The sequence below is a fragment of the Eupeodes corollae genome, chromosome 2 (genome assembly GCF_945859685.1).
Source record: "Eupeodes corollae chromosome 2, idEupCoro1.1, whole genome shotgun sequence".
Lineage (NCBI taxonomy): Eukaryota > Metazoa > Arthropoda > Insecta > Diptera > Syrphidae > Eupeodes > Eupeodes corollae.
Genome location: NC_079148.1, coordinates 122,906,016 through 122,919,414, shown reverse-complemented (window position 1 = coordinate 122,919,414; position 13,399 = coordinate 122,906,016). Strand labels below are relative to the sequence as shown.

Below are 13,399 nucleotides of genomic sequence, written 5' to 3'. Positions count from 1 at the left end.
GTTTCAATATCCCTAGAGTCGAATTGAAAGATTTGTACGTTCGTACGTCCGTACGTCGGTACGTTCGCAAACGTTTTTTTCGTCGTCCATAGCTCAAGAACCAAAAGAGATATCGATTTGAAATAAATTTTGTTATACAGATAATAAGGCAGAAAGATGAAGAAAAGGCTCTCAAGAAAATTGCGTGTATGGTTTTTTTTTACCACAGCAGTTTGAAAAAAGGTGAATGTTTTGGTTAACCCTAAATATCTTACGAACCAAAAACGCTAAATTGTATATAATATATTGTAACGTGATATCAAAGAAATGTATTTTTTGAAAAAAACTCCATTTAACGGTTTTTTTATAAATCAAATAAACTGAACAAAAAATATTGTCACCTCCAAAATTTTACGATTTAAATATGATTTCATCTCAACAACAATTTTGTGCAACGAAGAATAATGTTTATGACATCTGATAAAATTTTGAGAAAAATCGAATTGACAGTTTTTTTATAAAAAATAAAAATCAAAAAAAACATTACTCAAAATTGGTAAAAATTGAATATCGATTTAAATATCTTTTCAAAAACTTGAAATTTGGGCTTCAATCTTATTTTATCTTATAAGAAATATTGTTTTTAACATTCAGTAAAATTTTGAGAAAAATGGAATTGACAGTTTTTTTACAAAAAATAAAAACCTAAAAAAAATTAATAAAAACTGATTTTCGACTCAAATATCTCTCCAAAAATTGTAGATATTGGCTTAAAACTACTTTTATCTTTCAAAAAAATATTGTTTTTAAAATTCAGTAAAATTTTGAAAAAAACCGAATTGACAGTTTTTGTAAAAAAAATTAAAAACCTAAAAAAATTTAACAAAAGTTGGTAAACATTGATTTTCGACTCAAATAGCTTTTTAAAAATTTAAAATATTGGCTTCAAACTTATTTTTTTTCACAGAAAATATTGTTTTCGATATGCAGTAATTTTTATATAAAAATCCAACAGTCCGTTTTTTAATAAAAAATTAAATCTACAAAAAATTTTACGCAAATTTGGTAAAAATTGATACGAGTACATATAGAAAAACTTTTAAGCAAGACAAATTGACAGATGGGATGGGAAGTTATCAGTGTGGGTTGCATCCCAGCCTCTTTTTTTGCAACTATCCTAACAATTTTCCAAAAGAATAGTCCTTGTCTAAATAGACAAAAAGTTTTAACTTGTGTCTCAATAAATAAAAAAACTCAAAACTTATTTACATTGTTTGTAAAATTCCTATTTCGGAACCATTTAATTTCCTATTCTTTCTAGTTGGGCCTTCCCCCTTATCTCCTATTACATTACCATATTAACATAAAAAGGACGAAAATTATTTGGTAATTAATTAAATTTTAGTTATTCTTTGTCCACAAAAAGGCACAAACTTTGGGTTAATCAGAGTTATTAGTATTAATAACACATAACCACTACGTTTGCCTTCTTCATGGCGTCTTGCGTTAGCAACAGGTTCCAAGTAGCGATTGGTATGCCAGTAATTTCCAAACGTGGTAGGATTTTCTGTACTCTACCGTTCCTTGTGAGTTCATCTGCCTTATAGTTACCTGGAATGTCACTATGACCCGGCACCCAGCAAAGGTGAATATTAAACTGTTGTGCCATCTTCATTAGAGATGATCGACAGGTATGGACTGTTATAGAGTTTGTAGAGACAGAGTCCAGAGATTTGATAGCGGCCTGGCTATCAGAGAAAATACGAATATCAGATGTTGATATCACGTTTTCTTTAAGCCAGGACAAGGATTCCTTAATCGCCAAAAGTTCCGCCTGGAACACGCTACAATGATTTGGAAGGCGGAATGAAAGACTTAATTTCAGTCGTTCAGAGTACACACCTCCACCAACCACTTCTTTTGTTTTTGACCCATCTGAGCAAAAATTTATTGACTCATCCTCCAAGATTGTCCTATCCTCCTAAAAAGATCTGGGAGGTATAGAAATATGGAAGTTTCTGTCGAATTGCAGTTGTAGAATGGTGTAGTTGTGTGCTTTGGAATTGTTTCTAAATACTTAAGAATTCCGGAGTACACAACGTTGTTGTTAGTCCACTGCGACGAAGCTTTGAGGCGAATAGCAGAACGTACAGCTGTTTGTTTGCTAAATATGTCAAGAAATGTTAGGCAGAGTAACGTGTCCACTGCCGCAGATGGGGTTTTGAAAAGCTATCCTCTTATACATAGGCAAGCTGAACGTTGGACTTTAATTAATTTGTCGCGTTTTATAGCTTTCCCTTAAGCAGTCCACAATTTTTTTACCATAACAATTTAACAACAAATTGATAATTTTGGTTGACCCAAAATATCTCACGAACTAATAACTCTAAAGACTTGAATTAATACATAATTTGAATTATGTAGTGTTACAAACACATTTTTGGAAACAACTCCAATGAATGGTTTTAAACAAAAAAAAAAGTTTGTCACGTTGAATATTTTACGAACAAAAAATGATCTTATCTAAGAAATAATAATGTGCAGCGAAGAATAATGATTTTGACATCTGGTAAAATTTCAAGAAAAATCGAATCAACTGTTTTTTGAGCAACAAAAAATAAAAACCTTAACAAAAATTACTGAAAGTTGGTAAAAATTGAGGCTTACGTAATTTTCGACTAAAAATCTCCTTAACAAAAACAGATTTTGAAAGCAAACTATTTTATCATATGCAAAATATTATTGGTAATTTTCAGTTTGTTCTTAAATAATTCAACGGACACCTTTTTTACCAAAGCACGAAAACCTACAAACCCTTTATGCAAGACAAATCGACAGACGGGATGGGAAGTTATCAGTGTGGGTCACACTCTTTTATGTTCACTTTTAAAACCGCAAAATGGATATCCCTGTATTTATCCTCTAAAAAAAAACGATTTTGGTATGTGGTAAAATTTGTAAAAAAACGAATCTAACAATTTTGATAACAAAAAAGAAAACTGCTTAAAACTGGTAAAAATTGATATTCGAATCAGTAAATACCTTGAGAACAAATAAAGCCTATTGACTCTAAACTTATTTCATTGTTGAGGAAATATTGTTGTTAACATTTTGTAAATATAAAAAAAATCAGGAAAATTAATTCAAATTTTGAGCTTTCCTATCAAAAAGAATTGAAATTTCCTTAGTGCTGAAAACATTTTTTAAGAGATTTGTTATTTTTGTTAAAAAAATATTTGTGTTTTTTGATATAAAAACTGAGAAAAAAAAGTAAGGATCTAAATAACCACCATTACAACAAAGCTTCCAATATAAGATTCACAAATATAAACCAAAATTTGATCAAAGAGACCACAAACCCAAAAAATTTCCCACCTCTTTAAAATATTATTAAAATTTCCAATTGAAACATCACTTTTGGTACAAAATTACTATACATTTATAAAACACTTCACTTTCTTGAATCTGTAAAATTTGCTTAGATAATTTACAACTTAGAAAACCTCAAGTTTTATGTTGTATAAGATTTGTGTATCAAAGGCAAACCGATTACTATAAACGAACGACATCAAATTGAACAAGAGGATAACGCACCCTTTTTGTGTGTAAAAGTTGGCTATAAACCAAAACTGTACTGGATTATCACCGTGTGCTTCCTTCCAACACAGCCTCCAGACACAAACTAAGTAAACTTGAGATTTGAAATTCCTTGTGTTCCAGAAAACCTGTGCATAAATTATAGGTATAACGACAAGGGTAAAATTAAATTTACATAATTAATGGGACAAATGAGCACACACAACTTGTCAGCTAAAATAAAGTGTTTGATGATAAACCGCACTAACTTGTGCGTGCATCTACCGTTATGTCTATATATCTATAGTTAAACTAGTTTTGTAACTATCTTAAATAGACCAAAACTTATATAGTTTTAACGAACAGTAGGGTTATAGTTTGTATCAAATTATATATAAAGAGCTGTAGCATAGCCAAAAGGCATCATTAATAGTTTAGAGCCTTTTACGGTCTTGCAATCAGTACACTGAAATAAGCCTGCATCTTCACAAAATCTAAACTCTATTATTATCCTCAAAAAAAAAAATGGGATCTTCGAAAATCTTCTCTGGAATCAAGGGCCTACTGATGGTTGTTGTATGTCTGTCGATAGTTAATCTTTCACTTGGTCAACAAAAGTTTTGTGGTCATGACTTACGTGCTGTTATAGAATTGATGTGTCCAAAAGGTGTCAATGGATATGAAACGAAACGAAGTTGTAAGTAAATTTCACATTGTCAAGGTGATAATTGACTTCAAAAATGTCTATTTTCATAGTTTCAATCGACGAAGATCTAAGCAATGAAAATACTGAAGAAGACTTTAGTTTTGGACAAAGCTTTGATATGTTGCCATTTTTGAGGATGATGGAAACCAATGGAATTGCCCAGACTCGTCGCAGAAGGGATGGTATTGCACATGAGTGTTGTTTGAAGGCTTGTCATACATCAGAAATTATAAAGTATTGTCGAAAGTAAATTAGAACAAGGTTTGGTTTAACGATTACAGACCTCGATTTTCAAATATGTACTACCTGATTAGAGTCTTCTTAAAGTGCAAAGTAAAACTAATTATTATGTTTCTTTAAAAGTTTTATCATGAATGTTATTAGATATTTATTTAAATGATGAAATAAAAAATAATATTTTTTGGCAAAAGAATATTAACGCTTACGTTTTCATTGACATAATCATTTAATAATTTAAAATGTTAAACTCGGGCTAGATGCTATTTTGTATCACGTTTTACTTTTTTATAAAATTACTAAAAGATGGTATTGTAATCGGTTGTATTTTTAAACTTTTACCACGTTCTAAGGTTCAAAGATCTAGTTCATGAAGTTTACAAGGGTATACAGATGCAGATGTAAAAATTCGTCATGGAAAGAATATGGTCTTGCAAATGTTATTATGGCTTCCATTTGGCTCATACAGTTTTTTATTGTCAAAAGAAAACCTTCCCCTTTACAATAATGTATTTATCATTTTAGTGTTCCAAGAAATACTGATTTTTTAATTAATAAAAAAAGAAATATTTTCTTGAAAAATCATAAATATAGCAATTCAAAACAAATTGGAAAATCAAAAAAGCTATTCCCATTATACAAGGTGCTTGTTTTTTATGACGTTACGATTTTTTGAGCCTTTTTTTCGTTTTCGGTTTTTCAGTTATTTTTGAATCTATGTCAAGAAAACCCAACATACACAGCGTGTACCGTAAAGGATGATTAATAGTGAATTTTGAGGTAGGCCGGATCTTTCAAAGAGGCTGGCATGCGACCCACACTTCTTACTAGTCGAACCATTTTCAGTTTTTTATAAAGCCAAGGAGATATTTGATATCCTTATTAGCTAGTTTACTGGAATTATCAAAGAGGTAGTCTCCCAGATGAAGTCTGCGTCTTAGTGAAAGAGCAGTACAAGTGCAGAGAAGGTGAGAGATTGTTTCCTCTTCTTGCCCATCCATACCGCTCCTGCATAAGTCTTTTGAGGCTACACCAAGTCGTATTGCGTGTCTGCCTTTACGACATTGTCCCCTAAGGATACCTATTAATGATCTAATATGAAGTCTGCTTTGAGATAACAAGTCTTTAGAGCGCCTTAGGTCCCGTGAAGGACATATGAGTTTTGTGGCTACGCACGTTGGTAAATTATGCCACCTAGAGTTTGTTATCGTAAGAGCTGCTTCTTTTAGCAGAAGTTTATATGTAGGTAATCGTATCCCTTTCAGGCAATAAAGGTATGAAGGTTCCATTTTTATCGAGTTTATTGGCTCTACAATTTCCTGTGATGTCTCTGTGGCCCGGCACCGGCACAGAAGTGAATGTTAAATTTCCACCGTTTGGGATTTGGTTGAGACACCGTCAAGTGATTTAATAGCAGCCTGACTGTCAGAGAAGATGCGGATATCAGAAGTTGATATGACGACATACCACTACCAACTCCCCCATTTAACTTGGATCCATCTGTGTAAAAATGAATGCTTTAGTCATAGAAGAGTTTTTTGTCTTCCCATTCATCTCTGGATGGAATAGATTAAATTAAATTGGGTGGCGCAACAGTCCGTTGTGAACCAGGGCCTAGTGACTTACAACTCGCAACCATTCCTGTGTGCGAGTTATGTTGTCAGGAATGGAAGGGACCTACAATTTTAGGCCGAATCAGAACGGAATGGATGCCTAGAAGTGTTGGGGTTTTGGAATAGTGTAGTCTATGTACTTTGAGATGAGGCGTCGAGTCTTATCGATGTACTCGCCGCCACTTGTTTACTGGAGATGTCGAGGGGTGTCAGATGGAGGAGTGTGTCTAAAGCTGCTGAGGGTGTGGTTCTCAATGCCCCGCTTATGCAGAGACATGCGGTGAGTTGGCACTTTGCTGAGTTTGTCGCAGTATGTGACTTTCTCCAGTGCAGTCCAACATACTCGTACTGTGACCCAGTATGTATTGGTCAAGCCTATAGGTTATGCGAGGTTGAAAACCCCATTTGCTTCATATAGATTTCTTGCAAGTGAAAAGAGCTACTGTAGCTTTCTTAATTTTCCCTGAATATAAGGTTTCCAATTCAATTTTTTTTTAATATCAGACCAAGATATTTGGCTTCATAGGTAAAAATTAGTCGTAAACCTTTTTTTGAAGGAGGTACAATTATTGGAATCTTGTATTTCCATGTAAAAAGAACGAGGTCTGTTTTTTGAGGATTAATACTAAGTCCGCAGTGATCAGCCCATCTAGTGAGCATAATAAGTGTGTTTTCTAGGAGGTCTTTCAGTGTATTAGGATGTTTTTCTGTGACGGCAATAGCAACATCATCGGCATACGCAATCACTCTGTAGCCTTCCCTCTCAAGGGATATTAGCAGTTCTTTAACCACTATGTTCTACTGGGACAGACCTTTTCGTACAAAAATCCCCCATCTTAGAGTTGATAATGCTGATTTTTAGCACAAGATTAATCAACTCACAGAGTAGGTATTCGACGTTTAGGGTTGTCATAGCAGAAGTGATAGCGGATGTGTCAACGTTGTTGAAAGCGCCCTCAATATCCAGGAATGCAACCATAGTATATTCCTTTTGCTGAATTGAGTATTCGATAGTTCTTACCAGAGTATGCAAGGCTGTTTCTACCGATTTCCGTTTGCAGTAAGAATGCTGAGACACCGATAGTCTCCTATCAATGCTATTATGTACATTGATATCAATCAATCATTCCAGACTTTTCAGAACGAATGATGATAGGATTGTATGTCTTAGATCTTTAGGTTTGGCATGCGAGCATTTTCCCGCCATCCATCGCTGAGGTATTTAGACCAGATCTAGACAACTTTTAAAAATCATCTTAGTAATAGGCAAAGTTATATCGATGGTATGTTGTATCTCAGCTGGTTTGATTTGATCTGAGCCTAGAGATTCTTAAGGTTTGAAATTGTTCAGAGCCTATGTCAATTTTTCTTTTGTAATAAGACCTTAAGGAAAAATTAAGTTAAAACCCGACCCAGGATGGTTTGTTATATTAACGGACTTGGAGCTATGTGGGTAGTAATAATAATAATAGCAGGTTTAGCATTTCTTCGCAAGAGTTAGTCCATGTTCCTTCTGAGTTTTTAAGACATTTTCTAAAAACATTATTGTTTGGTATCACGTTACAATACATAATTTAAAATTAAGTTCAAGTTCCTAGCGTTATTGGTTCGTGAGATATTCACCTTTTTCAACAAAAAAAACTATGGTAAAAAAAATCACTCCCTAAATTTTTTTGAGAGTCCTTTTTGCATCTTTCTGGTAGATTGTCTGTCTTACGAAATTTTATTTTAAGTCGATATCTCAACTGTTCTTGAGCTATTCACTATGAAAAAAACTTTACGAACGTACAAACGCACGTACACACGCACTTATACACATATCTCTAAAAATCTTTTATTTTGAAAAAATGTAAATAAAAGACCTTAAGTTAATAAAAGACCTTAATTTGTTGACTTCAATTTTTTGGTTTTCTTCATTTTGTATCATGATTTTAGATTTTAGATTTTCACAAAAAAGGAAAACTACGTCATTTAATATTCTTTTGTATTGTTTTTCAAAATCATTTTCCCTTAGCTCTGAATTAATTTGTTGTTACTATCCTACTCCAGATCCTCCAAAATTTATCCATCAAGGACATAATATCCAAAATAAAATACTTTAAAAATAATTAAACATTTAAATCGGGTATAAATACATTTATTCTTCAATATATACTAGATGTTTTGGTATTCCAGAACTTTTCCTTTATCTACCCATATCACTGAGTAGTTAAAAATAAAAGGAATAAAATTACTATATACCTTTAAAATGGATTGATAATAATGTTTGTAATTATGTTAAATTAGGATTTATTAAATTAATGTTTAGTATTTAAATATAATATTTTTTACTTTGATGTGGTATAAAAAACCTATACAATAACCAAAAGGAATATAATTCTGTTCAAATATTTGATTAAATTCAATAACTCTTTAATAATTAATTTTATTACAGCCTTAAGCTATCAACAGCCAATTTTTCAATAATTTCTGTAAATCAATTCTCCCGCACCCTTAATACAAAAAGTAAAATCCTTCGAATACTCCTACAAACGTACATTACGTGTAATCCCAAAGTAAAAAAAAATCTTTCTCTCTCTCAATTTCATTTATTTCTTTAATTTATGCGACCACTTAATCTTTGTAATTTCTTCCTTTTTCTCAAATACGAAATAAATAAGAAAAAAAAAGTAAAAATAAATAAAAATCAAATATTCAACTGAATCAAAGAAATAAAAATTATTACAGAAACAAAAAAGAAAAAAACAAGATTATTAAAAACCAAATATGAAAAATATTTTCCATCCTATTTTTTTTCAAACAAACATTTTCTTTTTCTCATTTCAGAATATAAATCATCAGCGTAAAGGCTCAAAAGCATAACAAATTGTATACAAATTACATCAGCAACAAAACTCCAGCTCTTCCTCTCTCAGTATCCTTAAAATATATAACTCTGTAATCCTCTTCTCTGTAAAAGTGGTCCACTTTATGATTGATACAATCTAAGGATTTCTCCTTCTCGAGTTGCTATCGTCGTCGTGAGATAGAAAATAAATAAATGTGCAAACGAAACAAGTGAAAATCTGCTAAGATTCAAATTGAAGGACTATTTTTGTCCTTGTATTTGTGTTTTGCAAGTGTATTTGTGTATAATAGTAACTGAGTGCTTTCAAGTAATAAGAAAAACTTTGGGTTACTTTTGAAACAATAAACAGTATTTTCAATTTACCACCACACCAAATACTCCGGTTCCTATATTTTTACTTTGCTGAAAACAAAAATAACGCGAAAACAACACTTTCTTAATAATTTCAACTTTATGGCATAAGAAATTAGAAAACTTCAAAGCGTAACGAAGAAACAATAAAGAAATACAAAAATATAAAAAAAGAGCCGAAGAAATATGTTCACACGAAGAAATATTCAAAAATGTTCTCGAAAAAGTTTATTTTAAGAAACAGGAAGTTGTGGGTTGGCGAAAATCCCTCCTTTGAAAAGCAAACATTTAAATTCCAATCATGAATACCGGTGAATGATTTACTCGAGCGCAACGAACAACGCGAGTTTTGTATTTAGAAAAATTGCCCTTTTTTCGTTGGTTTATACAAAATATAGCCCTTACTTTTTTCACACGACCATCTTTGGTGTTATGGAAAATGTTTCCTTGTGTTAATTCTTCACTGTTTGTTATATTTCATGCCCTAGAAGTAACTTAAAAAAAATATAAACGAAACCATTATTGGCTAAAACGTAAATGAGCATTTAAAAAGTTTTTTTTTCATCCCTTACCGCCAGAGGGTATTTTGAACACCCATGTATCCTATTTTTCTATAAAAAAAAAGATAACTTTTACTTACACCATCAAAGCAAGAAAATATAAATAAAACCCCAATAAACAATCATCCACCCACGGGCAATATAACAACAAATCCAAAATATTCCACATACGCCTAGGTGACCCACATATAGCCTACAGGGGTATTTCTTTAAATTGTGATTTCGATGAAGTTATTTTCCAAAATAATTTTTCTATATAAAGGGAAATAGAATCGAAAAATGTTTTCACATTTTGTTGCTATTCCATTGAACCCACATGTGACACAAAAGAGTATAACACAATTGAGCAACAAATAGAAACTGATCGCAGAGAATAACACATCAACGCACAAATGTAACAAGCAAAAGGGCGGAAATTTAAATATATATACACATATGTATGTGTACAAAAAAAATAATATAAAATTCCAAATAACTTGAATAAAAGGTGCAAAAGTCAAAAGCGAGGTGGTCTCTAAAATATAATAAAAAAAAGCAAAACAAGAACAAAAAAAAAACAAAGGAAGTATCGAACTAAATCGTCCTCGTTTCGAGACGGAAATACTAAATGCATGGCACGTAATCAAAACGATAGATCCAACGCATAAAAGGGTTCGTTTTTTTTCCTCAGCTTTTAGGAAAATATAATTCAAAATACACTCTCAAAGATATTTTTAAAAATATATAAAAAAAACAACACACAAACAAAAAAAAATAGAAAAATGAGAAACTCTATTCAGTTTACATCGACGAGAACGTCTTTGTCTTCATATTCATCGTCGTCGTCTTCGTCGTCATCATCGTCCTTGGGAACAGTGGGGAGCAATTTTATATCAAAAGCGGTAAATCTTTTGTACACGGGATTTCTACTTATGCTCTTACTTATGGAAAATACACACGCCAGAATTGGTAAGTACCAAATAAATTGTATTTTCTTCCCTTTGTTTTTGCTTTTGTTTGTGTTCTTTTTTATATTTTATATTCTATATTAAGGGTAGGAGATAAAATTTTTGCAACCATATACAGGTGATGATGATACCTAAAGACAATAAAATGGGGATATATTCATTTACTGGCGTATAGTGTAGAGATATAAAGTAAAATAATAAAAAATTTAAGATTTCCAAAAACACATTACCACGGTTAAGTGTAAGTTTAAAATGGGTACATCAACACCAAAATCAGTGGTGTTATTTAAGTTTTATGTTTGACATTAGTGGAAATGGCAACGTAAATTGATTTTTTTTATATTTAATCTTAATGCATTTCGATTTAAGATCAAACCAAATTAAATGGAAGTTAATGTATGTTTTTCCTTTTGTTGCAAAATAATTAATTTAATTTTTAGTTTTCACAGAAAAAAAATTTTTTTTAATCAAATATTTATTTTAAATTTCATTCATTTGAAATAAACGCAACATTAACAAAAAATAAAATACATATTAACACTTTTTACCATGAAAATATTAGTATCCATTTTTGACATTTCAAAATCTACAAACAATTGTAAAAAATGATGATTTACAACTTAAGTTTTTGAACCAAATTGTTAGGAGACTAGAAATTATTTAAAAAAATACTTAAATATATTGATAAACGAAAGCTTCTTTATGATCGGTAGTACGATTTTCGCAGCAATAGATCCACTTGTGATTTCATGGTTTATCTCACCGAACAGTGGAACAAATCTTAACATCATTTTGGAGAAAGTAGGATTATTTTATTTGATATTCGAACGGTATTTATTAGAATTTGGCATCATGCTCTCTTATCAAAAATGTGTGCTTTTTGGACCCTTCAATTCAAGTAGTATTGGACCGGATCAAAACTTATATCCACAAAATAAACGGTGATATGCCCCAGGGCTCCGTTTTTTCGCCAACGCTCATTCATATTTTTAAACTTAAATGATGTTTTGTCTGAAACTTCTAAGCCAATAAATTGCTTCGCTGATGAAAGTAAGCTCGGCTTTTCATATTCATTTGTAGATTCCCATCTTTGTTCTTTGTATGTGGACTTTAGCAGCAGTACGTTTATATAAAAAGCTCATTAAATTCTGATCTTGACAACATTGTCCAATGAGAAATACAAAAATATGTTGAATTTAAACGTTCGAAAACTCAATTATGTTTCAAAAGCGTAAACCTTCCTCACTATCCAAGGGTGGTATTTGCATCGATGAGACTGAACAGCTTTCAATTCTAGATATGTGCATCAAAAATCACTTGTGGTGGAGTGATCACATAATCGAAATGCTTCTAACTGTTAAGGTTTTCTCGGACGATGCAAGAAGTTTTATACCCTTCTGATCTGGATATAATTTGGAAAGCTTTTATTCTTTCAAAACTCGAGTACAATTCCCATATTTGAGCAGGTGCTCCTATAACCCACTTGCGTCTCTTGAACATAATTCAAAAGAGAGCTCTAAAATTGTAGGTGATCGTTCACTAACTCTCGAACACCGTCGCACAGTGGCTCGGTTTGTATGGGAGCGCGGAAATAAATCGATATAACCTGTAATATAAGAAATGAAACTAAGCACACATGTGTGGGTTAAGAAAATACACGTCATTTCCTCAAAATTTTTATTAAAAAAAGCAATTAGAAGATGAGATATTAAGATTTTTCTAAATTTTGGGGTTTATTGTTCATATAAAAAAAAATAATTTAGGTTTTGTAATACTTTTGGCTTTAATATGTAAACATTGAAGATAGCCGAGAACATTTCCTGGAATAATTGTTTCTGTAATATTTGTAATCCTTGTAGTTGCAGGCATGTGATACCAAGGGTATAACGAAATCGCCAATTTAGCTATCTTTTCAGAATAAACCTTAAATTTTTCTGTATCAATTGGAAAATTGCAGCAAATTACTTCCAATATAACTGAAAGTCTAGTTATCAACCTTGAATCTATTTTGTTGATCTCTGCAGTCAGAAGCGGATTTTCAAAAATCTTTATGATGTATTGCCGTCATTTGTTGTTTCAGTTCCTAGCTTTACAACGTCAACCTTGATACCATTTTTTTCCACTTCCTTAATAGCACAAGTGTCCTCACATGTTCTCCATGATTTAAAGCTCAAGTTGTAGCCGAGGTGCAAAACGTATTCCATAAATTTATTCCTTGCATGTAGTTATGATATTCATAGTTTAAGAGCATCTTCATTCAATATCTTGGTACTGACCTTAGATAAATTATTCATCTCCGAAGGCTTACTTCCACAAATGGTGCAGTTGCTCGCAGAACGAGTATTTGTAACAGCTTGAGCAACTTTTCCATCTATCATCTTGAAATAAAGATGCTATCTAACTTTTATGGCAAGTGTGCCAATATTTATTGAGGTCATCTCCAATTCCTCTATTTCCATTTAAACGCGGTTTTTCTCTTCACGTATAAGGTCAAGTGTTTCCTTTTTGTGTCGAAATTTCAATGCTCTGCAATATCGTGTTGAAGACGGACGGGAATTGATCCATGTGGGATTGTTTTCGTC

The 13,399-nt window shown here is 31.9% G+C and overlaps 2 protein-coding genes across 2 annotated transcripts in view; both read left to right on the top strand.

Annotated features, from left to right (window-relative positions):
* Window positions 1–13,399, top strand: part of LOC129944716 (uncharacterized) — a 361,194-nt gene that overhangs the window by 80,244 nt on the left and 267,551 nt on the right. Inside the window, exon 2 of the mRNA XM_056054351.1 lies at window positions 8,938–10,818. Within this exon, the coding sequence (XP_055910326.1) occupies window positions 10,632–10,818 (187 nt within the window). The 5' untranslated portion in view covers window positions 8,938–10,631. The remainder of the gene's footprint in view (window positions 1–8,937; window positions 10,819–13,399) is intronic.
* Window positions 4,000–4,688, top strand: LOC129944717 (probable insulin-like peptide 3). The gene is made up of 2 exons (XM_056054352.1): window positions 4,000–4,252; window positions 4,312–4,688. The coding sequence occupies exons 1-2, from the start codon at window positions 4,081–4,083 to the stop codon at window positions 4,509–4,511; spliced, it is 372 nt and encodes a 123-aa protein (XP_055910327.1). The 5' UTR covers window positions 4,000–4,080; the 3' UTR covers window positions 4,512–4,688.

Coding starts and splice junctions, on each gene's coding strand:
- LOC129944717 (XM_056054352.1), top strand. CDS start 4,081: ATGGGATCTTCGAAAATCTTCTCTGGAATCAAGGGCCTACTGATGGTT. Junction 4,253..4,311: donor ATATGAAACGAAACGAAGTT/GTAAGTAAATTT, acceptor CTATTTTCATAG/TTTCAATCGACGAAGATCTA.